This window comes from Neophocaena asiaeorientalis, unplaced genomic scaffold (assembly GCF_003031525.2).
Source record: "Neophocaena asiaeorientalis asiaeorientalis breed wild unplaced genomic scaffold, Neophocaena_asiaeorientalis_V1.1 scaffold6, whole genome shotgun sequence".
NCBI classification, from domain to species: domain Eukaryota; kingdom Metazoa; phylum Chordata; class Mammalia; order Artiodactyla; family Phocoenidae; genus Neophocaena; species Neophocaena asiaeorientalis.
This window is the reverse complement of record NW_020174424.1, coordinates 1,746,670-1,772,525: the sequence shown is the minus strand read 5'-3', so window position 1 is coordinate 1,772,525 and position 25,856 is coordinate 1,746,670. Positions and strand designations below refer to the sequence as shown.

At 38.7% G+C, this 25,856-nt stretch overlaps 1 protein-coding gene across 3 annotated transcripts in view; it reads left to right on the top strand.

Annotated features, from left to right (window-relative positions):
* ABCB11 (ATP binding cassette subfamily B member 11) overlaps window positions 1-25,856 on the top strand; it is a 74,977-nt gene that overhangs the window by 28,434 nt on the left and 20,687 nt on the right. For 2 of the 3 annotated variants that reach the window (XM_024756645.1, XM_024756646.1), the window contains exons 10-18: window positions 1,670-1,783; window positions 3,741-3,851; window positions 6,580-6,705; window positions 8,101-8,304; window positions 9,888-10,058; window positions 10,569-10,770; window positions 11,696-11,765; window positions 15,858-15,960; window positions 24,338-24,502. In XM_024756645.1, coding sequence (XP_024612413.1) covers window positions 1,670-1,783; window positions 3,741-3,851; window positions 6,580-6,705; window positions 8,101-8,304; window positions 9,888-10,058; window positions 10,569-10,770; window positions 11,696-11,765; window positions 15,858-15,960; window positions 24,338-24,502 — 1,266 coding nt within the window. Of the gene's footprint in view, window positions 1-1,669; window positions 1,784-3,740; window positions 3,852-6,579; window positions 6,706-8,100; window positions 8,305-9,887; window positions 10,059-10,568; window positions 10,771-11,689; window positions 11,766-15,857; window positions 15,961-24,337; window positions 24,503-25,856 lie in introns of all 3 variants that reach the window. The other variant, XM_024756643.1, reaches the window with a different exon arrangement.

The window sequence follows — 25,856 nt, the reverse complement described above, 5'->3', positions numbered from 1 at the left end:
AGAGAGAATGTTTGTCGCCATGCATAGAGTAGAGAATTCAGGGAGAAGGCAAGAAGGAGCTGGCCCACAGCATCTGGATATATGGAATAGAGAGGTTACTGAGAGGGAGGAGATGCCTGACTGGCTTTGAGAAGCCCCATGGTCCAGCCATAAGGGAGAAAGAGAATGGAGAGGGACTCAGGTATTTTGCCCTGATGTGCTATAACCCATGGGAAGAATCCAGCTCATGAAACCACTATAGACTAGGTTCATTTGATTACCCGAAAAATATATGCATTCATGCAGGTGCCAACCTTTATTTTAGCTCAGAAAATAACTCCAGTCCTCAATACATGGTGGCCAACGAAACAGCCTCCATGTGAGTCACGTGACTAAAGCTCATTCTTTGGTTGAAAGGGTGAAGTCTTGTGCTTCTCCTAGAGGCCAACATGAGGAATTGCCTCTTTGCTTCTTTATAAACAGCACTGATTAAAAACAGAATGCTGACCTACTAGAGAATGGACTTGAGGATATGGGGAGGGGGAAGGGTAAGCTGGGACAAAGTGAGAGAGTGGCGTGGACATATATACACTACCAAATGTAAAATAGATAGCTAGTGGGAAGCAGCCGCATAGCACAGGGAGATCAGCTCGGTGCTCTGTGACCACCTAGAGGGGTGGGATAGGGAGGGTGGGAGGGAGGGAGACGCAAGAGGGAGGAGATATGGGGATATATATATATATATAACTGTTTCACTGTGTTATAAAGCAGAAACTAACACATCCTTGTAAAGCAATTATACTCCAATAAAGATGTTAAAAACAAAACAAAACGCAAAACAGAGTGCTGTTGGGTAGGAACATCTGATCATGATCAGGTAGCCTTCCCCTAACTTAATGAGATGGCCAGGTTGGTGAGTCAAAGAAGAGCTTCACCAGCTCTGCACAGGAACCTGGCCACTCCACTTGTGTGCAGCAGCAGTAGATGAGCCTGGGAGCTGGACAAAATGTCAATCAAGAGCCTGGATTCAAATAATGCTCTACCCCTTAATACACGTTGAGACACTGGGTAGGTTAGGCAGCCTCCATACACCTCTGTTTCCTCTTCTGTTGTAAGGATTAAATGAAGTAATACGAGTAGAGCACTTAAACACATACCTTACTATTATTGTTATTATTGCTAGTAGTAGTATAGCAGTAGTTATCCTAAAAACTAGTTCACTAGTAGCAGGAATATAGCAGTAGTAGTAGGCATATTATGCATGTACCAGTCTCTAGGACAATCAAGCTAATCACAGTGTCTTTATCATTTCAACAACCCTTTAACCAGAAGTCTTTAACATTATAAGGCTGTTTATATAATGAATCAATTATCGTATCACTACTCTAACCCACTCAGTGTCTATGTGCTGCCTTGTTTAGACCTCTTACTGATCTAAAAACATGTTCTTCTTTGTAGAATAGTGATGTTCAATCAAAAATAATGTAGTCTTTTAAATCAAAACAGTAGAAAAATTGGAGATACTTTGCAGAACAAAAACTGTTCCTAGTGTTTCCAAAGAGCTATTTAGCTTTCAAACTCCCACAGAAGAATATTTCTGAGAAATCTTTGAGTTCACTTGGGCAGCCCAAATGACAGTGAAGACTATTTACAAATTGATGAAAACTATGTTTGTCTCTTTTTATTACAGATTTTCCTCAGTGTCATAGTAGGAGCTTTAAATCTTGGCAATGCCTCTTCCTGTTTGGAAGCCTTTGCAGCTGGCCGTGCAGCAGCCACCAGCATTTTTGAGACAATGGACCGGGTATGTAAAAGCCAAAAGTAAAGGCCATTAGCAGGTTGGGGCTGGGGGGAGGAATGAACTCACGAGGAATTTATCCTCAATGTTAAAAAATATGAGAAACTATCACAATGCCCTTAATTCAGCAGTACTTAAATAAGTGCTGTCATGAGCCAGACCCCATTCTGAGCTGGCAGTGCAAGAGTGAAATAGAACAAATAAGGCCCCTGCTCTCATATCATATGGGAAATAGGCAATACCGAAGTAGGCACATTCAAAGATAAGATAATATTAGATGGTGATAAGTAAAAGCAAGGAAATAAAATAGGTCAGTGTGATAGTGGTTGGGATAGGGGATGGATTGAGTGACAATCCATCACTCAATAAATTGAGTGACAGTGACAGTGACACCGTTTCTGAGCTGAGAACCGAAGGAGGTGAGTCAGCCATGCAAAAGGGGACTCATGGGAGGGGAGATGCCTGAGAGGTGAGAGCAGGGAGGTATCCATGGAAGAGATCTCCAGGTTGGAAAAGGGCTTGGTGAGTGCAAGGAACTAAAAGTCAGTGTGACTGAACAGAGTGAGCAAGAGACAGAGGCTGGAGGAATGGGAAGGGGCCAGATCACGCAGGACTTTAAGACCAAGTTCATAAGATTAGATTAACTTCTAAATGTGACAGAAAGTCTACAGGCTTGTAAAGGACCCTGGCAGCCTGGCTAGGATTTCCCTGGTTAAGTTATTGAAGGACATCAGTGGTCAGGCTAGAGAGGTAAAAATTCAAGAACAGAAGCGGGGAGGTGGCAATATGTTGTTTTATATTTTGGGGTTTCATTTATTGGGGTATAAAAAGATTGTTGAAAACCACATAGAGCTATCCAAAGTCTACCTCATTCTTAGGGTTGTTGCTTGCTCAAGTAAGATGACGAGTCTGAGAGGCCCCTGAAACGATTACAAAAAATTAAGGCATTTAAAAATTATTTTATTATTTTTACTAGAGACCAAAGAAGAAATAGATGACACTGTAGCCCCAAATAGAGATATGATGATGAATTTCTCTCACTAGTGAGGGAGAGGGAAGAAGTTGACCCTGGAATGTTCTGGTAGATGGAGATGACCCTCACTCTTGTCTGATGACCTAACAACATGGTTAAGTTCTGAATTAGGCTCACCACTAACGACAACAGAGGTGGAATTCAGCATATCAGTTGAAAGTTGGTATATTTGAAGACACCACTTGAGAACGTTAGTTTTAATCATCATCTACAATAGATACTTAAATGTTGGGTACTACTGGACCTTGGCCTCTTGAGATGCCTCTACTTCCTCAAGTGAACAAATGGGCGTATCACCTGTCTAGTTAGGTTACAGTGATGATTACATAAATGAAAACAGCATATTAAAACACCTTGTACATTGTCTTCTGTGGTATCTCAATGTACAATACTCCATAATAATATCAATATATTATATACTAATATATTAATTATAGATCAATACTATATGTTTCCATAACATCTATGGAAAAACCCAAACGAACTTTTTGGCCAACCTATTATATTATTTTATTGTCATTATGTAATAATATATCATAGTAGTATACAGTAAATACTAATTAATTAAATTAATGTGATAATATTTTATACCAATTATATGATCATTGACATTTTATATTAATTATAATTAATTGTATATTAATTATTTACATAAGTTTGGTTATATATAAATATATGTAATATATTAATATTACTATATAGTAATAGTAATTACAATAGTAATAGTCTCACATTAATTTCTCAGTGAATGGTAGTGAATATTATTACTATCATTAATGCATATTTAATGTGGAAGCAACTTATCTTTGGCATATCACTGCAGTGTTTAACCTGGTTGTTGTTCTGTTTTATGAATCAGTTCAAAGCAAGATGGACAGTAAATGCATATAATACATGCTGTTGCTATATTCCTTTTATATTCTACTCCAGAAACCCCTCATTGACTGCATGTCAGAAGATGGTTACAAGTTGGATCGAATTAAGGGTGAAATTGAATTCCATAATGTGACCTTCCACTATCCTTCCAGACCAGAGGTGAAGGTAAGTGCCAATTTCTTCTTTGATGATCCATTTCCAGAGCCACAGAATAATTGTTTTCATGAAGCGTGACTTATTTTCCAGGAACAAGGCAGGGAGACACGTTTCTCTGGAAGTGACCTCAGGTGTCTTGTCATTCCTCAGGCCACAAACCATATTCCTTGTGATAATAATATATGCAAATCTCTCTGGTGGGAACACAGTCTGGTAGCACATTCAGGTTAAGTCAACTGAGTGATGCTCTGTTAAGATGAGTAGCAGATCCTGTCACTGTAAGTACAAGCTAAACAAACTGCAAAACAATCAGAACAATCCAGAAGGATGGCTTATCAACCACCTCCTTAAAACCTGCAGGAGGCGGGACACTGAGTGGGTAGGGTATGAAGTGGCAAAGGAAAGCTGCTGTCTTTGACGTTTTTTATTTCCTATCCATAAGTTCACAAGGATCTCTAGATCCGTCCCTGAAGGAAAGGCAATCTTGTGATATTATGGTCACATGTCTTGTACTAGGTGATTGTCCAGGGCACATGGTGAAGAAAATTTACAGTTTTCCCGCACCTACTGAGCAAATATCTTTAAAGCCAATTTACCCCACAGGAAAACTAGGATCTACTCCCCAAATGAACTGGCTTTGGGAGGAGACTTATCCCTCATTTTTAAAGAGTATCTTTAGCCACCCTTTCTTTTTATTTTTTTATTTGAAATATAGTTGATGTACAATATTGTGCTGGTTTCACATATACTACATAGCAATTTGACATTTGCATACATTATGAAATGATCACCATGATAAGTCTAGTAACCATCTGTCCCCATACAAAGTTATTACAATATTATTGACCATATTCCTTATGCTGTATATTATATCCACGTGCCTTTGTTTTATAACTGCAGGCTTGTACTTCTTTATCCCCTTCACTTATTTTCCCCTCTGGGAACCACTCCTTTTTTCTCTGTATCTCTGAGTCTATTTTCATTTTGTTTTGCTTGTTTGCTTATTTTGTTTTTTAGATTCCACATGTAAGATCATACAGTATTTGTCTTTCTCTGTCTGACATATTTCACTTAGCATAGTACCTTCTAGATTTACCCATGTTGTCACAAATAGCAAGATTTAATTTTTTAGAGCTGAGTAATATTCCATTTTGTGTGTGTGTGTGTGTGTGTGTGTGTGTGTGTGTGTTTATATGTGTATACCACATTTTCTTCATTCATTTATCGATGGATACTTGGGTTGCTTCCATATCTTGGCTATTGTAAATAATACTGCAATGAACACTGGTATGCATGTATCTTTTCAAATTATTGTTTCTGTTTTCTTCCAGTAAATACACAGAAGTGAAATTGCTGGATCATATGGCAGTTCCATTTTTAATATTTTGAGGAAACTTTGTTCTGTTTTCCATAGTTAGCTACCCTTTCTTAATACTATTTCTATTACCCCCACAGAACTCAATCCCATGCAACTTAATTCTAATACTACATACTTATAATGTATGTATATATATATACACACACACACACACACACACACACACACACACACCTCATACATATTTGTATATAAAACATAGTTACATATATTCTGATAACATTTCTGAAGTATATTTTTGATTACTGTAATGTAGCACTATATGTATATATATATATATACACACACACACACACACCTCATACATATTTGTCTATAAAACATAGTTACATATATTCTGATAACATTTCTGAAGTATATTTTTGATTACTGTAATGTAGCGCTATATGTATATATATATATATACACACACACACACACACCTCATACATATTTGTCTATAAAACATAGTTACATATATTCTGATAACATTTCTGAAGTATATTTTTGATTACTGTAATGTAGCGCTATATGTATATATATATATATACACACACACACACACACCTCATACATATTTGTCTATAAAACATAGTTACATATATTCTGATAACATTTCTGAAGTATATTTTTGATTACTGTAATGTAGCGCTATATGTATATATATATATATACACACACACACACACACCTCATACACATATGTATATAAAACATAGATTCATATATTCTGAGAACATTTCTGAAATATATTTTTGATTTCTCTAATGTAGCGCTATATATATATATATATAAACATTAAATGTCAACATATGTAAAAGTGCTTTGTGAAATATAGATCACAAGGTAGTAGTTACTCAGTAAAGATTTTTGAACAGATGACTGAAAGCTTCATTTATAATATCTGTTCAGAGCTAGTTCATAATAGCTGTTCAGCAAATACCGGTTGAATTGAAATACATTTATGTCATTTCTGTTTTATCTTCTATCCCCAATGCCAGTAGTTTGTTTTAATAAAGTCTTCTACTGCTAAGTGGCTTTCTCCCCTAAGCTAACTGGGACAGTCTCCTTGAGGTATCCTGACGTGTCAGAAACATTTTAAATTAGATTCTAGAACATACTTTTCAAATTCGGCCTGGCTTATTTACTTCAACAGTGTTTTATTTGTTGGTTACAGCTATCAGTTTATTACTAAGTAATGTGCTAAATGCTAAAACCACATCCTAGGCATTATTTACTAATTTTTCTGGTTATTGAGGGAAATCAGTGGATATTGCTGTGAGGGCATAAGTAAACACATACACAGTGTCCTCACAAAGCATTCTAACTTGTAGCCTAATTGACAGCAATCTGAACATTGGTCTTTTCCTTTCTCTGCAGATTTTAAATAACTTAAGCATGGTCATTAAATCAGGGGAAATGACAGCTATGGTAGGATCCAGTGGAGCTGGGAAAAGCACAGCACTGCAGCTCATTCAGCGATTCTATGACCCCAGTGAAGGCATGGTGGGTATTTTCTAGAAACTTCTTAATCCACGGGGATAGGAAATTGCAAATGGCTATACATTGGTCAGACACAAAGGCCTAGCATACACAGAGACCATCCTGACATCTGCATAGTTGACAATGATTTTTGATGGAACCAACTGGACTTATTCCCTCCATGGTGGTTGTGTTCGATAAATAACCAGCCCATATGCTCAGTGATGCAACTGAATGTGCAGATACATTCAAAATGGTATTGCTGCCTCTTCAGTGAGGGAACATTTCCATTTCTTTCTTCTTATTGTAACAAAATTATTATTGTTCCCTAAGGTTCTCCAAACGCTAAGTATAAGAAAGCTTTCATGACCAGAATTAACAGAGAACAGCTCTCGATTATTGCTTTGAGAAGTTAGGTTAAAAAACTACTGTTTCTTTCTCCTTGTGTTTGTCTGACTATCAACATAGATTGAAACTAAAAAAAAATATTAATAGTTGCTATTTATCAATATTATATGTCAAGTGCTTTATGAAAATCATCACTTATTTTCACAGTGACCTCCAAAGATAAATATGCCCATTTTGCAAATGAGGAAGGAGAGAGATTGAGATCTGAACCCAGATCTGTTGGATGCCAAAGGCTATGCTCTTTTCACTCTGCCTCAAAATCATTCTTGTCAACATCTCCTTGATGCCTTTAGATAGGATCTTTTGACTGTATATTAAATGACTTCCATGCAATGAGCTCTATATAATGCATGTACTGTCAGAGTGACATGGCAAATGTGATAGGGTTCTCTTTCTTCACAGACACTTTGTTCTCTGATTGGGTATTCTTTGCTACATACCACCATAACTATGTTCTGAATATATAGAAATCATGTTTTCTTGATGTAAAATTTTTACTTTTTTCTAACAGTAATATTTATTTACTTATCACACTTACAGTTTCAATTGCTTTTGAACAGCCAAGTGTCATTTGATGAGTCTGGCCAGAAAGTAAGATTTTGTTCTAAACATATATATACAAGATAGAGATCATTGCTTATTTTCATTGTGTCTTTTGAAGTTCATTTTGGCCTCAAGTCAAAAGATAAAAATATTCAAAGTATGGTGAATAACTGACTCTACTCTTTATTAAGGAATTAAAAACTTTTCTACTCCTGGGCCAATCATGTTAAACTATATCAAGTGAGCTTTATACCAATTGTGTTTCTACAGTGAATTGTCCTACAGCTATACTTGATTTCAATTTATGTTGTCATCCTTATATTAACAGCCACACTGTAAGCGGAATTGTTTCTTTTACAATCTCGTTGGTCTCTTTTTTTTCTCCCCATAGGTCAAGTACAGCCTAGTAGTATGACTCAGAACTCTGAAGGATTCCAAGAGAAGTGACCTTGTATTCTTGTTCTCTAGGTGACCTTGGATGGCCATGACATTCGCTCTCTTAACATTCAGTGGCTTAGAGCTCAGATCGGGATAGTGGAGCAAGAGCCTGTTTTGTTTTCCACCACCATTGCAGAGAATATTCGCTATGGCAGAGAAGATGCAACGATGGAAGATATAGTCCGAGCTGCCAAGGAAGCCAATGCCTACAGCTTCATCATGGACCTGCCACAGGTATCCCTAGCCTCTCATTCCAGAGGGAAACTCAGAAGTCATAGAAGGCAAAAAAATTACACAGTAATGTGCATTTCTTTTCATTTGATTCCTAAATTATTAAAATCTTAATGTCATGTTTTAATTTTATGCCCAGAAATGTATCTTGAGTTTCTCCCCTTTGTCTGAAAATATATTGTTGTTAATATATTAAAAACCTACCAAACTGGGGTAGCTTTCTTTTAAAAGCTACTTTGACCCAGATACAATTTCCTTATTCTGTCTGTTAAGCATTTGTCTAAGCGGATGATAAGTTTGTCATGTGGCAGTAACTTTCACAATGCCCTTTTGATGGCTATCATTGTCACTGCTCTTTAATTTTCTTGTGCTTGGGCAGCTAATACTGTGTCTTCAGTATTGTATCTCACATATTCAAAATCTCCTCATTTATCTTCATTTTATACAACACGACAACAAAAACCAACTCCCTAGTAATATACTTGTACGGATTTTGCGGCCAATGGTCTGCTCAATGGAAGAGTTATTATTGCTAGTTTACACATAGTTAGTGCTTACTACATATCAGGCACTGTTCTAAGCACTTTACATCTGTTAATTCATTTAACTCTCACAATCATCCTGTCAGGCAGCTACTATTATTATCCGCATCTACCGATGGAGAATTGAGGTTCCAAGAGATCAAGTCACTTGCTCAAGGCAGGAGAGACAAGGATCTCATCCAGGTGGTCTGGCTCCAGAGTCCGTGCTCTAGAATACTTCCTACTCAGCCTTCTAAAATGTTTGTAGGAATAGGATTTCAGCTGTGAGTATTATATAGTCTAGTGGTTAAAAAGTATAAAGCTTTAGAATCAGTCTGCCTCCGTACAAATCCCAGCTTCTCTACTTGCAAGCCTTATGAACTTGGGCAAGTTACTTTGCCCCCTCAGGCCCCAGTATTTCCTTATGCATCAGTTGAGCAGAATAATAGTACCTACCTCATGTGGCATCTGTGAGGACTAAATATGATGATATGTGTAGAGGGCTCAGATTCATGCTTTCTACATGGTAGGTGCTCAACTCATGTTGGCTAATAATAAGCAAGATAAAAGTCTGACCACAATGCCCCATTGTGAGATTCCAGTATAACGCTAGACATGCAAGATACTCAGTCACTGTTTGCTATTCATGATAATGATTTTAAAGCTACTTTGATCTTTCATTCATAACATATAGACAGTTTTAGCGTTGTGTTTTCCTGTGTTGTCTAGCTAGAGAAAAGAGACAATGCTTTGATACATGCTCTAATCCTCTAAGATGGATTTTCAGGACCCTGATCCACTTTTATTGTGGTGGAAACATTTTATTTGAAGTTGAGCTAAAGAGAAACATTTTTACATCCCAGAATGAAAGGATAAATCAATATCTTAATTTTATACACAAATATTGATTAGATAATATCCTGTTTCAGGAAAGAGTCTTTTTAAGTGAAAGGCGGACCTGTGAAAATTCATGCTTGAGGAGGAAGCTAGAAAGGACCTTTGTAAAGAATCGGTCAGGATCCTTCAAATTCTTCCTCTTCATTACTGATGTCACCTTCTTCCTAGCAATTTGACACTGTTGTTGGAGAAGGAGGAGGCCAGATGAGTGGTGGCCAGAAACAAAGACTAGCCATTGCTAGAGCCCTTGTCCGAAACCCGAAGATCCTACTTTTGGACATGGCCACCTCGGCACTGGACAATGAGAGTGAAGCCATGGTGCAAGAGGCACTGAGTAAGGTTTGTTGAAAGTCTGAGTTCCTTTCATAAGTCTGTGTGGAAATTCTTGTGTTGCTGTAGGAAAGGCAGCTGTGGAGAGAGGAGAGACAGAAAGAGGGACAGAGAAGGACTACATGGGTCAGTGTATCCATCTGGAACATATTGGCTCCCCACTATGTTCCTTACAGTTGAATGGAAGACATTATGATGTGCTTCTAAAAGCTGCACATGTAAAATTTTAAATCTTGTTAAGTCTAACATAAAATATGTGATTTAAGAAATTTCCATTTTGGTTTTCAGCTGTTGATTAAGAGCAGCAACCGGACCAGTTGCTGATTGGTGTGATGTGATGTGATGGCGTTTATTAGCCACAAGAAAGCACGCTGGCATTTTCTAATGTCTGTACGGCCTCTTTAAGGATCTTCCCAGGAACTGAGGCTCTGCCTTACTTGTGGATTCAGAGACTGCCCAAATGTCAGTGTCAGCTCTGTCTTACAGTCTGGCTTAACTGTGCACTGTACACTCTTACAGGTTCAGCATGGGCTCACAGTCATTTCTGTCGCTCATCGCCTATCCACGGTTAGAGCTGCAGACGTCATTATTGGTTTTGAACGTGGTACAGCAGTGGAAAGAGGCACCCATGAAGAACTGTTGGAAAGGAAAGGAGTTTACTTCACTCTAATGACTTTGCAAAGTCAAGGAGATCAAGCCTTTAATGAAAAAGACATAAAGGGCAAGTGCCTTTTCCATTATGCTTGTACATTATATTAAATAGTTAGCTATATATAATGGTTTTTGGATTTCTATGCATTTTAATATACAGTATCTTATTTGTTCTTCTCAAAGCCTTGGGAGACATTATATAGATGATAAAGGAAAGAACAATGCTCAGGAGGTTTATTTATTGATCAAGTCATAGAGCTAAAACACAGGTCTTTTGTGGAAGAACTTTCAATTCCATCCCTTTTTTCCCTCACAGTTTGCAAATAGGAGAGTCTTCCTAGAGTGTCCTGCACTCAGTAGGAGCTCTCCTCTAGTTGGCTGAGTGAATTAACCAATGGCTAAAAAGGTTTATGCTTATTTTCACTAATGTAGATAGATACTTCAGGCCCTAGTGTACCTTCTCTTTTTCAATCTGAATTTTCAGGTTTGGTGGTTTACCTCAACCTACGTTAACCAAACATTCCATACTTTCTGTACCATATCACGTCTGGATTTGTGAACGCTATTGGGTAAAATGACTGTATACGTTTAACACATGTGATTTATTCTGAAAAGTTTTGGTTTTGTTTTTTAACTTGGTACGTCTATCTTTTTTTTTTTTTTGCCACCTCTAGTAGGCTTCTCATAAGTTTTTTTGTGGTTCATATCAGCTATATCTATAGATTTTCTATTTCTGTGGTGATAACACATAGGCTATCATATAGTTCAAAAGATTCAATCTTGCTCAGTATTTTGATTTTTTTGTTGTTGTTTTTGTTAGAATGTGCTGGACAAGTGCTAACTTTCATTTATTGCAATAAAGTTAATAGACTGTTTTAGCATCAGACATAGTAATGATATGCTAGGGAAATATAGTAAATAATAATTTTATTTTGATATGGTTCTGTTTATTGTATACACTAAGGGATCACTTGTGTTGTGTTGAATAGGAAAAGATGAAACTGAAGATACCTTACTTGAGAGAAAACAGACCTTTAGCAGAGGGAGCTACCAAGCTAGCTTAAGGTAAGCTCAAGTCACAGGGCAGATTTTAAAGTTTTCAGATGTTCTTAGGAGCCCACTGCAGCTAAGATCCTCTGGCAATACCTCAGGTACAACCTGGAGAGCCCTTACTTAAGCACAGCCCCAGGTCTTGTGTAATAATGAACATGCAAATGAATCCTTGCTTGCTATATTGACATTTCTGTCTCCAATTCATAGAGATTTTCTGTTTAAATTTGGCTTCTCATTTTATTGAGGGTAGGGGTCATGATAAAGATAATCTGTAGTTAAAACGTTGTTTATTAAGCTTAGAAAGGGGATTTAAAAAAAATCTCTTCAGACTTGTCTGCCAAAGCTAACTGTGGTATGAAGCACTGTCTTAAAGGGAGTTCAAATTGATGCCTTTAGCTTCATTCTTCAACCTGCTGAGCTGTAATTGAATTACAAATATTTCTGCTCCCAGAGTTACCCATCCAAAGTCAAATCATTCTTTAACTAGATGAAATAAGAGAGTCATTGTCTGGCGTTTAAAGAGAATTTTCCTAAACATGAATTTTTTTTTCCCTAGATCAATACATGGGCATTGACTTCCAAAGCATATTTTTGGAGCATGCTATGTAGCAAGACTATAAATCTAGCTTTGCATTCTGGTTTAAAAGTTTTTAAAAAATAGTTCCTTTAATGTTAAAAGTCTATGTATTAAGAATAATTCTGCCGAGGAGTATTTGTCTATATTTGTGAAAATGTTATTCAGGATCTTTTTTTCTTAAGGTAGGAAACTATTTGTAGGCAACAGACTGACAGCATATTTCTCCACCATGGAGTTTACCATTTCTAGGACATTTAATTCAAGGCTGTGCTCTGGACAAAGACTCAGTTTAGGACTTGCTCATTCAAGGCAGCTAATTGTTTATTGAAAAATGGTTAAAGAAGCTTAAAATATAATATTCAGGTAACAACTCCAAGTAGTTCAAACACAGATTTACTTATTTTTAATATTCACTGATTTTTATTTTTCCTTTTAAGAACAAGTCTATTCAGAAAAATTCTGAGAAATGCTAGTTTTGTTGAATTTTTTGAATTTGGAAAGTAATAAAGCAATAGCTTCATGTTTCTCTGTAAAATAAAAGATATAAAAATTGCCAAAAGTGTTAGGCAATTTTTATAGACATCTGGTATTATGTTTAACCAGCTTTTTTTCTGATTGGAAGAAAAAAAATTATAAAGGTCATTAGAATCACAATCTGAAGATACCAACTAACTTCTTAAACACAGAAAATGACTAGGCAACTCTTTTGATCACTAAATTAAAGGTTGCAAAGAGATGTATCTCATGGTCATGTCAACAAGAAAATTAATATTTTCTTAATTTTTCAGATGAACAAAATTTTTCCCATTCTACATAGTTTACTTACAGTTTACTATTAGGAACAGATAACCATTTTTAATATAAATATTTCCTATTTAGCTATTAGTTCTCACAAATTCTCCATCTGGGTGACTGGGAAGAGAAACACAGAAATACCACCTATACACAGAAAGTAGCTATTAACCTCCTGCAGAGAAAGATTTATAAGTTTGAGTAAGAAGGTCTGTTAAAAATATCTTATTGTGTATGCTGACAGATCGTTTTTTTTAGATGACTCATTGAAATGTTCATTTGTATCATATTTCCTTGGCTTCAGTCCTTCTGATGCCTAAGTCTCTCTTTAGTAATGTATTTTAGGTTCAAGAGCAATTTCATGGATGACAGTAATTTCTTAAATAATAATGTTGACAGAGAGAACATATATTCCCAAATTAGCTGTTTTTATTGTGGTGGGAAGTGGCACTCAGCTTCTGAGGAAGGGAGGGGCAGATGTTGTAGGTTTCTGAAAAGGGGTGTGATAGAATTCTAATGCTGGTGTTTATGGCAGGCCAGAGGGGGCAGGTCAGGCCCCTGTCTCACACCCTTACTGCCCATGGTCTCACTGGGACAGCTTCTGCTAGACAGGTGGAATGTTGGGCAACAGGGAATGAGAGAAAGAGAGATTTAAGAAATATAAGATGAAATAGTAGAAATTTGAGGGGACGAGGATCAAGGTCTTCCATGCTCAGAACTGGGCTGTAGGCAGCTATATTTTGATGCCCTCTTCTTCTGCACATACTCCTACCTTGGCTTCTACTGCTCTGAGTTTCTATTTAGGCCCACAACCTTAAGTCTCAGCCCTGTCATGCACTCTGCTCTCTCTAGCTGACACATACCTATTTCTCACACTTTTGGGAGATGACCTCTCAAGCTTAGTTAACCTAACTTAAGGAGATGACTCTATTGCTGCAGAGTTTCAGGCCAAGTGGGAGGGGATTGGGGTGTCCCGGAGGCCAGTGTGGTAGCAGGGAATCGGGGTGAGGTGTGGTTTCATGCCTGATCACAGTGAGACTTGGCAATAGTTTGAGCAAGAGCAAGGAAGATGGAGGACTTGACATAAATGCGCCTGTTGAACCTGGTGACTAAGGGGACGGCGATGCCATCAACAGAACATGGGAACAAATTAGAGTCATGCAGTTGATGCGTTGCTGCCTTCTCAAGAAGGCTAGATGAGCATCAATAATAGGCAGGCACCACCTTGGTATTTGTTTTAGTCTAACTTCACCTGCATACGGATGACAGAGAGAGACTTATGAATAGCTCCATCTAGATCACACTACCACAGCCGATGCAGGTCTCCTCATCTCTAAATCATTGTCTTTACGCCGTACTTCTTCAGATTAAGTGCTTTGATAGTGTAACTTCTATCCTCTCAAGTCTTCAGGATTGCCTCTATCACTTAAGACTCTATTTGCAAATGGCTGAAAACCTAAGTCAACCTGGTTTAACCTTTAAAGGGAAAGAATAAGTTAACATAACTCAATAAATAGTCCAAGGAGGCTTTGGCATCAAGTAAGGCTGGGGCTTCGATGATTTGTCCAAGATACTTACAGTTTCTTTCTCTTTCCTTCTCTGCTCTACTTATTTTTCAGCATTCATTTTTCAGGAAGCTTCTTTCCTTGACATAATTGCCAACAGCTTCCAGTGTCACATACTTTCAAGTTTAATCTAGAGGAGAGCAGGAGTCTCCTTCCCAGAAATCTCAGGGAAAAAACAAAACAATTTGAATCAATTACTTCCTGTATCTGCTCTATACTAAGTATATATAACTAGTAACTCTGTCTCCATGCTTCTCTTTATACTGTTCTGTCAATCAGCAATGCTCTTCCCTCCAGCCTACAGATACCCAGAACCTACTTTAACCACCTCCTCTGTGAAATCTTTTATGGTAACACCTGACATACATTCCTTTTTCCTTTAAATTTCCATACTGTTTATTTAAATCTGCCTTATAGCACTTACCACATTCTCCCTTACATCAGGGTTGGATGCATGCACTGCTCTTCTATAAAGCCCCTTAGGGAGAAGTCTGTAATTGACCAGTCTTTGTATCCCCCAAAGCACCTGGCACTGGTTTGCATGTTGTAGGTGCATGGTAAGCTTCTGTCGAGTGAATGAATGAACACACCAAGTTAAATTATATTTCAATAAGAGATTTGTTAACTGAATCCATCCCTATGGGCAGTATATAGCCTGGAGAAAACCTCACTAGTGGCCCTCTTTCCTCCTACTGGTCCATTTGTATCCAGGTGGCATTATGCTAAAGCAAACATCAGGGTGAAAGAGAAAGAGAGAGAGGGAGAGAAGGAGAGATAACAAAACTACAACCTACAAACAGAAGGGAGGTAACAGTGATGGACCATTGCCATTATAGCAATTAGTAGAACCATGTGGGTTTGGAATGGATTTGAGTCTTGGACCTTCTTTTGGTGGACTAGTTGAACAACTTTGCCCCCCTTCTCTTTCTCCCTCCTCGGTTATACTCTGAATCAGGGTCTAGCCTGCTGTCCACAGCAACCAAACTGATTAGCTTTGCCTTAAGAATAGCTCTATCAAACTTGATCAGGAAGCTCCCTTATCTGGTTACCATGTAACCTAGCAAACATTTCTGTTCATTTGACACAAGTGATGTAAACTCGGAACCAGCTGAGTCCTGTTCCAACCTGCCCATAATTTATAGGCTAATTCATCTTTCTGTTTACTTACAGAGCTTCCATCCGGCAACGGTCCAAGTCTCAGCTTTCTTACCTGGGACCTGAACCACCATTAGCACTTGTAGATCATAAGTCTACTTATGAAGAGGACAGAAAGGTCAGGTACCGATCGCTCATGGGGGGATGGAAGAAGTCTCTCCTGGAGACTACTGTATGCCCTTTAAGCGAAGATGAGTTTTCAAGGTCTTTATCTAGTATTATTTCACTAAGTCAAACTAAATGGGAGACTCCACTAAGACCTGATGGAAACTCTAAATTTTACATAATGTTTTACATGATATTTTAAAAGAAACACAAATTAATTAGATACTTTTAAGAATACATGGTAACTAAAACTGAGCTATTAAGGCTTAATTGATAGTTCTTAGATGAACCATTCTAATAAACACAAGCAAATTACAGGTACTTAGCAGATTATTTGATTGTGTAGGTATCCTTTAAAAAATTTTAAGGGTATCTGAAAACTATTTTTGTAAAATTTTAAATCTCCTTCTTAAATTATAGTAACCTTGGCAAAAGTGTTTGACAACAGAAATGTTTGATATACAAGTTATCACAAATTTTAAATTAATGGGGACTGATTAGGTTTTATGGGCATTTGTTCAGTTCATACAATTTTATAATAATTGTTTAAGAGTGCATTTCAAATTAACACTATTAATTTTAACATCATTCAAAACAACATAAAAATGAAAGAGATAGGAGAAGAATCAACACATATAACAATATTAAATTTTCTTCATCAGGATGTCTGTTGCTGTGGTGGGTACAGTCTAACTTTCACATAAGGTGACCATCCCTCCTTCTCAAATCCTTGCTTAATCCCTGAACTTCATTCTTCAGCCCTGATACTCCCATTTTCGATCCCCCATTACTCTTCATTTGAATCTTTTCATGGCAGTTTTCTTATTGAGGCTTATTTCAGGTCATGTTGTCTTATCCTGTTACTAAATTATAAGCTTCTTAAAGTTGGTGACTATATATTATTTATGATTGTATCAACTTGGGCACCTTGCCTTGCCCTGAGAATAGCTCTGTCAAACCTAACCGGAAGGTCCTTTATTTGGTAACCATGTGACCTAGCAAACATTTCTGTTTATTTGACACATGTAAACCTAGAATCTGTTGAGTCCCGTTCCAACCTGCCCATGATCTACAGACTCTTTGATCTTTCTGTTTAGTTACAGAGCTGCACATAGTAGGACATCAAGGGATTTTAAAACTAGGATGAAAAATTAAATTTTTATAGTAAAATAAGGTCCAAACCACAAGATATATAAAGAAAATGAGTCAGAGAATATTTTAATTACAAGCACATCCATTGTACATGATGTAATTTTAAATTGTCTTTAAAGAATTTCAGTATGAGAATCCATTTTGGGAGTAATTATAAACACTGATTCACAGTGCCAAATTTGGAATAAAGTACTACTTAACAATCTTATAACTATGATGGAAGGATTATTAAGGCTCTCTTTTGGCTTTAATATATTGATAATAAATAGATAGAGGTCTCAATATCTAATAGAGTTGGTTTAAATAAATTTCATAGAAGAATACCTTGTCTCAGGAGCAGAAGGATGAATCCAGTGAGAGAAAATGTTTAGCAAGCATGGTTGCTTACTGCATCTTGCAATTAAGGACTCAGCACCTCTTCTAGTTCTAGAAACAGGTTCTTCATTTATGTCCATGATGCTGCCACTCATAACTACAAGATGCATTATGTAAGGAGTTTAATAAGCTTCAAGGGAGAAGGAACGAAACACTACCCTGACGTTTCAAACATAGCATAACATTGAATCGTATTCAATTTTTTAAAATAAATTTATTTATTTTATTTATTTATTTTTGGCTGCATTTGGTCTTTTTTTTTAAACATCTTTATTAGAGTATCACTGCTTTAAAATGGTGTATTTCTTCTTTGATTTCTTCAGTGATGTCTTGGTTATTAAGGTGTGTGTTATTTAGCCTCCATGTGTTTGTAATTCTTACAGATTTTTTCTTGTAATTGATATCTAGTCTCATAGCATTGTGGTCGGAAAAGATACCTGATACAATTTCAATTTTCTTAAATTTACCAAGGCTTGATTTGTGACCCAAGGTACAATCTGTCTTTGAACTTGGCTCTCCCACCTCAGAGGCACAGCCCTGATGCCTGGCTAGAGCACCAAGACCCTTTCCTCCACATGGCTCAGAATAAAGGGAGAAGAAAAAGAAAGAAAGAAAGAAGAAGATAAAATAAAATAAAGTAAAATAAGATAGAGTTATTAAAATAAAAAATAATTATTAAGAAATAAAATTTTTAAGTGATTAAAAAAACGGACAGACAGGACCCTAGGACAAATGGTAAAAGCAAAGCTATAAAGACAAAATCACACACAGAATCATACACATACACACTCACAAAAAGAGAAAAAGGTAAAAAAATATATATATATCGTTGCTTCCAGAGTCCACCTCCTCAATATGGGATGATTCGTTGTCTATTCATGTATTCCACAGATGGAGGGTACATCAGGTTGATTGTGGAGATTTAATCTGCTGCCCCTGAGGCCGCTGGGAGAAATTTCCCTTTCTCTTCTTTGTTTGCACAGCTCCCAGGATTCAGCTTTGGATTTGGCCCCGCCTCTGTGTGTAGGTCGCCTGAGGGCGTCTGTTCTTCGCTCAGACAGGACAAGGTTAAAGGAGCAGCTGATTCGGGGGCTCTAGGTCACTCAGGCCGGGAGGAGGGAGGGGCACGGAAGCTGGGCGAGCCTGCAGCAGCAGAGGCCGGCATGACGTTGCACCAGCCTGAGGTGTGCTGTGCGTTCTCCCGGGGAAGCTGTCCCTGGATCACGGGACCCTGGCCGTGGCGGGCTGCACAGGCTCCCGGGAGGGGAGGTGTGGATGGTGACCTATGCTTGCACACAGGCTTCTTGGTGGTGGCAGCAGCAGCCTTAGTATCTCATGCCCGTCTCTGGGGTTCACGCTGATAGCCGTGGCTCACGCCAGTCTCTGGAGCTCCTTTAGGCGGCGCTCTTAATCCCCTCTCCTTGCGCACCAGGAAACAAAGAGGCAAGACAAAGTCTCTTGCCTCTTAGGCAGGTCCAGACTTTTCCCCAGACTCCCTCCTGGCTAGCAGTGGCACACTAGCCCCTTCAGGCTGTGTTCACGCAGCCAACCCCAGTCCTCTCCCAGCGCTGCGACCAAAGCCCGAGCCTCAGCTCCCAGCCCTGCCCACCCCAGCAGGTGAGCAGACAAGCCTCTCGGGCTGGTGAGTGCCGGTCAGCACTGATCCTCTGTGAGGGTATCTCTCCACTTTGCCCTCCGCACCCCTGTTGCTGTGTTTTCCTCTGCGGCTCCGAAGCTTCTTACCCCCCTCCGCCACCCGAAGTCTCTGCCCGCGAAGGGGCTTCCTAGTGTGTGGAAACCTTTCCTCCTTCACAGCTCCCTCCCACTGGTGCAGATCCCGCTCCTATTCTTTTGTCCTACCCAGGTACCTGGGGAGTTTCTTGCCTTTTGGTAGGTCTGAGGTCTTCTACCAGCATTCAGTAGGTGTTCTGTAGGAGTTGTTCCACATGTAGATATATTTCTGATGTATTTGTGGAGAGGAGAGTGATTTCTGCGTCTTACTCTTCTGCCATCTTGAAGCTTCTTCATTTGGTCTTTGTTGCTGTGCACGGGCTTTCTCTAGCTGAGGGAAGCAGGGGCTACTCTTCGTTGTGGTGCTTGGGCTTCTCATTGCAGTGGCTTCTCTTGTTGCGGAGCACGGGCTCTAGGCACACAGGCTTCAGTAGTTGTGGCGCAGGGGCTTAGTTGCTCCGCAGCATGTGGGATCTTCCCGGACCAGAGCTTGAACCCATATCCCCTGCATTAGCAGGCAGATTCTTAACCACTGTGCCACCAGGGAAGTCCCAATCATATTCAATTTTTGCATTTTAATTTTTTCCCCCTAGTTTCTGGGTAAATATTCGACAATAAAAGCAAGAGCATTAGGAAGGAAGGAAAAGAAAATTCAATTTTGTTGTTTTTGTTGAAGCTGGTAGATGGCTCAGCATTGTTACAGAGAACAATCAGATTTCCTGGAGGTCTGAAGATCATGTTCCCAGAGTTCTCATGAGGCAGGGAAAACTCAGAAGAGAGATATTTAAATAAATGGAAACCTAAATCAAATATAGAGATTAGTTTTAGAGAAACAAAAATGTTCCATAACCCAGTGTAATTTTATTAAGTTGACACTCTGATTTCTCTCTCTAGTTAAGGAAGGAAAAGGAAGAAAGGAAGAAAGTGACAGGGACACCAATGCAATTTTGCTAAAGCTTGAAGCGAATAAAGGTCTTATGCTTATATTAACACTGCTCATTTGTAGGATAATTATATTAGAATCTTTTTGATTTAAAAATTAAGTATCTTTTAAAAGTAAACAACAGAATCAGGGTTAATAAAATTTAATCCTGTTTGGTTAAAGTATGGACTTTCTCATCCAAGTACATTTTAAAGTTTTTTAATAGTTAACTAAATTCTGTAAGATTAAGCACTGGCAAATTTTTTTTTTTTCTTATTTTGATGAAGAAGCTCTAACCTGACCTGTTAATTGGGAGATGTTCTACCTTCTGTGGCAGTGCAAAAGTTTTACTTATATAAAGGAGTTATCTCCACCTTGTGGTCTCTTAGAGTTTTGACTCCAAAAACTTCAGGAAATGGTTTTAAAAGTCTGTCCTTCCAAACTCTAAGTGGGGTGTCTGACCTAACATCTCATAGTTAGCTGGTGACAGAGCCATGACTACAGCCTGTTTTCTCTTCCTCTCCAAGCTATACTCTTGGCTCTCATAAATGGAGTCAGATCTTAGTTACAATGCTGACAACATTAAGAGTAGGATTAGGGGAAACCTGCAGGCTAGAGGTTCCAGTCTCTGATATCTAGGCATCTCTTTTAGGGAAACTAAAAAGGTAGAATATATAGGAGATTGAGTCAAGGTCAAATATTAGAAATCCATAGCTTCATCACAGCTAATTTGGAGACATGGTTTAGGCAATGGTTGAGAGATAGGGCAGAGGATCTATAAAAATGACTATCAGTTTTTGGTTATTTGGAGAGTCCCTGCTTCTTGGTCATAGTTACCATTTCCTATCATCATATCTTAAAGTCGTTATCGAGGCAGGAGACCCCTATGGATTGGCATGACAAAGTCATTGTAACAAAGTATAGAAATTGGGACATAAGGTTTAAGTAGAAAGTTATATTTTCACCTATCGTACACAAGGAGATGGAAGGAAGGAAGCTGGAAAAAGCTCATTGTCTAGCATTATACCATCTACATTGTAAGTGAGTGAGCAGTGTTTTTTAAATAAATGTTTTGTTGCATGTATGCGCCACGGGCATAAAAGCTTCATTCATTCTTTCATCCAATAAACACTGATTGCACACCTATCACGTGCCAGGTATTGTGTTAGGGATGCAAAGATGAACAAGAGCCACTGTCCTTCTCCCTGCACTGGAGCTGCTAGCAGGATCCTTCATGACATATGATAAATAAATGAGCACTGTGCAACTTGACATTGACACAATAGAGGCAGGAACCCTGCAGTGAGGAGGCATATATAAACTTTTATAATTGTATTTTTCTGTGAGTTACTGGTTTGCTATATATATATATAAAATCTTTAGCTTTTTAGCTTTTTTTAGATGAGTAAATTCATCTTTAGCTTTGCAAAATCCCAGAGGTTAAAAACCCTTCTGTACATAGTGACTTTAATTTTCTTTTATTCTTCTACTGTCTTTTAGCAATATTAAATGAAAGTCAATCAAAAGTCAATTACTCAGGGACAGATTTCCTAGTTTTTGCATCATTCAGTCTTAATAGCCTCATCTTTTTGGGGGTTGGGGCATAGTTTCCTTTAAAGTCAAATTTTTAATAAAAGGGGAAAAAAGAAAATTATTCAAATTAATTAAATTTTGCTTCCTGTTAGCCTATCTTGGAATGTTAACTACTGGACAAAAGGTACTTCATACTGCTTTTAGATGTCTTTGGTTTTGTTGTTAAGGTTTAGGGATACCTTCAGATATCAGAAGACCAGGGAGATTTGTATCATGTCAGACTGTGGGTGGACCATCCTGTGGGACAGTGGTTCCAGGAAATGTTGGAGTTTAATGTCCCTAGATGGTATAGCACAGCTGACACTTTCAAAATGTTCAAACATGGCACCCCAAACATTTAGTTCTGGAAGGAGTTTTGGAGATTGTGTACTGCTGAGGACCTCAAAAAATGGGCTTTGTCATCAGAATTACCTGAGGATTATTTTTTAAAACACAAATTCACACTTAGGCTTCCTAAAATAGAAGTTCTGTTGGTGGGACCCAGGTGTCTGTAATTTTAATCTTCGACCCACATGAGTCTGGTAAGCATCCAGAACTGGACACCAACCACTGTTTAGAACTGTAAAGGGTCTGATATTTTGCTCTGTTGCAAGCTATAGCCTGACCCAATTTCATGGATGCTGGCAGAATACACAAGAGCCCTGTGTCAGAGACAAATGACCTTTTACTCAGAGCACAAGCAGGAGCCAGGGTAGAGCATTTGCACTAGTTCCCCAGCCCAACCCCACTTCCCGTTAAGTTGATGCAAAGAGAGCCAGACGATACCAGCAAATGAACGGGGAGAGGAATCCTGGGCTTGAGGAACCTGATGTTTTTATAATGGGCAAATTTTTATAATGTCCTTTTCTTGGGATGGAGAACACTACCTCTGTCCTCCAAGGCTATTTGCTGTACAAATATCCTTGAAGAAATAGCCTGAACAAAGGAAGTCAGTGCCTCTTTTCACAAGATGTACAGAAACATGAGAGACTCATAGAGAATTGTCTTCCCCACACAACTTTCCTTTTGAGGAGGAGGTAACTGAGCCTCAGAGAGTTAAAGAACTCAGTGATATATTCCATTAGTGGCCATATGAGGCTCATCCAAGAACCCCATTCTTTCTACACCTGTTTCCCTCATGCTTTCCCAGCCACCTGTCTTCCTCTCTGCATTGATTTCCTAGAGTTTAGTAAGATGTCAGAGATGAAATCATTGAAGGATTTGCTGCATGAGTGAGTAGTAATGACAAGTGCAACTGTTGAGGGCAGGCCAAGAGAGAACTTGAGACTGAGGCATTGACAAATCTATCACCAGCTGAGCTGCCTTCCTCCATCCTATTTGGCTTGCAACTAGAATGAGAGGGACACCAGCCTTTTATTTCAATTGACTTGGTAATGTAGACTTTGACTTCGGAAGCAAAAGGATAGTATTTGAAGTTCCTTGCTGTCTTCTGTTCCTGGCATTCAGCTCCCTAAGGGGTAAATGCGTATTAAGGAAAGAGAGCACTAATAGTTTTGTAGTCAATTTGCTGTAGACATTTTTAGTATATTTTAATAGAAAAAGTAAAAAATAAACCAATACAGATCTATATACGTCACCTAAAAGCCTTTCTCAAACAAAGTGGGCAATAAATTTAACAGATTATTGAATAATGGGCCTAAAGACCAAGCACTGAACAATATCTATAACAAGGAAAAATGATGGTAAAAACGATGATGTTCTGAATATATTTGCCTTTAAGAGGATAAAAATTTGCTAGCTCTGACACTTTAATGGCAACTAAAGAAATTGGAGGGGCTTCCCTGGTGGCGCAGTGGTTGAGAGTCCGCCTGCCAATGCAGGGGACATGGGTTCGTGTCCCGGTCCGGGAAGATCCCACATGCCGCGGAGCGGCTGGACCCGTGAGCCATGGCCGCTGAGCCTGCGCGTCCAGAGCCTGTGCTCCGCAACGGGAGAGGCCACAACAGTGAGAGGCCCGCGTACCGAAAAAAAAAAAAGAAATTGGAATAGGGAAATTTTGAAATAGTTTTTACTCCTTGTGAAGAAAATGCAGAATTTAGAAATCCAAATTGATTACCATTTACTTCTGGGCATTAATTAAGGAAAACCTTAGAGAAGACATGCAATTGATAACCGTCGACACCACTTAATACATTTTTAAAATTATTTTGCCTTGTTTAGATACACTGGCCTGCCTTAGAGCTTTAGCCAGTTACAAGATTTTAGAGCTTTGACATTTATGAAGGACATATCTTGAAATTTTCACAAGTCCTCAAATATGTCAATACCACTCTAGCACAAAAACTTTTTAAAATTGGGGGGTTATTTTTCTTACAGATCCAACATATTTATTACTCCCCAAGAGTTAATACCTATGCAATTGTGAAATGAGGACTACGAGCTCACCTTCAGATGAGCAGACACTCTAAGATCGATCCCATCCAAGTCACAGCATGGTGGCAAGCAATTCAGAAAGATTTTTCACAAAATAACGAATCACTTCGTCTCATAGATCTTTAAGGCCACTCATAACCAATCAAACCATGACTCAAATCTGTGAATGCCAGAGGGTCTGCTGTATAACAAAAGAGTATATGCAGAAATTTAGATGATTAATGTAACTCCCTCTTCCCTCAAGGACAAGAACATTCCTGTGGAAGAAGAAATTGAACCTGCCCCAGTTAGGAGGATTCTGAAAGTTAATGCTCCAGAATGGCCCTACATGCTGGTAGGGGCTATGGGCGCAGCTGTCAATGGGACAGTCACACCCCTCTATGCCTTCTTCTTCAGCCAGATTCTTGGGGTAAGCAAACAGCTGGACCAGCTTTATTCTCCTCCTGCCTTTGGTTTGTCTATCAGTGGATATTGTCATTTTTGATAGGTTGGCTCTTTGTTGTAATGGACTTAGCTCTTTTTTATTTTTAAGCTTTTTTTTTAGCTCTTTTTTCTCATCTCTAAAGGATTAAAAATGTCTCGAGTCTCCATCACACAGGAGGCAAGAAGGTGAAGCGGTATTTCATTTGGGCTGGCAGCACCCTCCAACAGGCATCGTGTCTGTAAAAAAAACAGCACTATGGCTGCAAATTTAGTGTCAAAAGAGGGCAGTTTACCTATATGCAAACCAAATCAGAATGCAAAGCAGGTTGGTTGAATAATACAAAAGGATTGGGGGGCCATTTTGATCTTGCTGAACAGCTGAGGTACAAAGTTTGACTTGTAATAGCAGGTGTTCATGCATGTTGTATAATGCTCTTCTCTTCCGCTGGTTGCACCATTGAAATGGGGAGGTGGGGAGGAAACAGGAAAAGAAGAGAGAAGTAAAATAAGGCATGGATAAAGGATAAGCTTATTTCAGTTTCTCACCTCCTAGGAGTTTTGATATTCTCCATCTGACTTCATTGTTATAATACAATAATAATAATGACTACAAACAATAACTAGGTGCTATCTAAGAACTTGGTATACAATAGTTCGCTAAACTTTTCTAATAACCACCTGTGGTAGGTATCCTTATTGTTCCCATTTGACAAAGGAGCAAACCAAGGCGTAAAGAACTTAGGGGAGTGACTGGTGGATCTGGGATTTAAATCCAGGCAGTGTGACTGCAGAGCCAAGTTCCAACAAAACCTTCTCATTGCAAAATTAGTTCTCAATAATTTTATCACATTTTCTTAGTTGAAATTTACACACACACAAATCCTGTGAGATCAACAAGGAGGCAAACCTAGAATCTAGAGAACTGTAACAACTTGTTCAAGGTGACACAGGGTCACGTTGGGTGATGGGACCAGGACTAGCACCAGCTTTTTTGAAGGATTTGTGAGAGTCCTAAGTTTTAGTTTCCTCCTCTGCTGTTCTTTCTCTCTTGCAGTCTCTCTGGCAGAGTTCCTGACCAGAAGTTAAGTCCCCTCAGGCATGAGGTGTATAGAAAGACTTGTATAGTCCACAAGCAAGATCAAATTAATCCTATAGGGATTTCCTGGTGGCACAGTGGTTGAGAGTCCGCCTGCCGATGCGGGGGACGTGGGTTCGTGCCCCGGTCCGGGAAGATCCCACATGCCACGGAGCGGCTGGGCCCGTGAGCCATGGCCGCTGAGCCTGCGCGTCCAGAGCCTGTGCTCTGCAACAGGAGAGGCCACAACAGTGAGAGGCCCGCG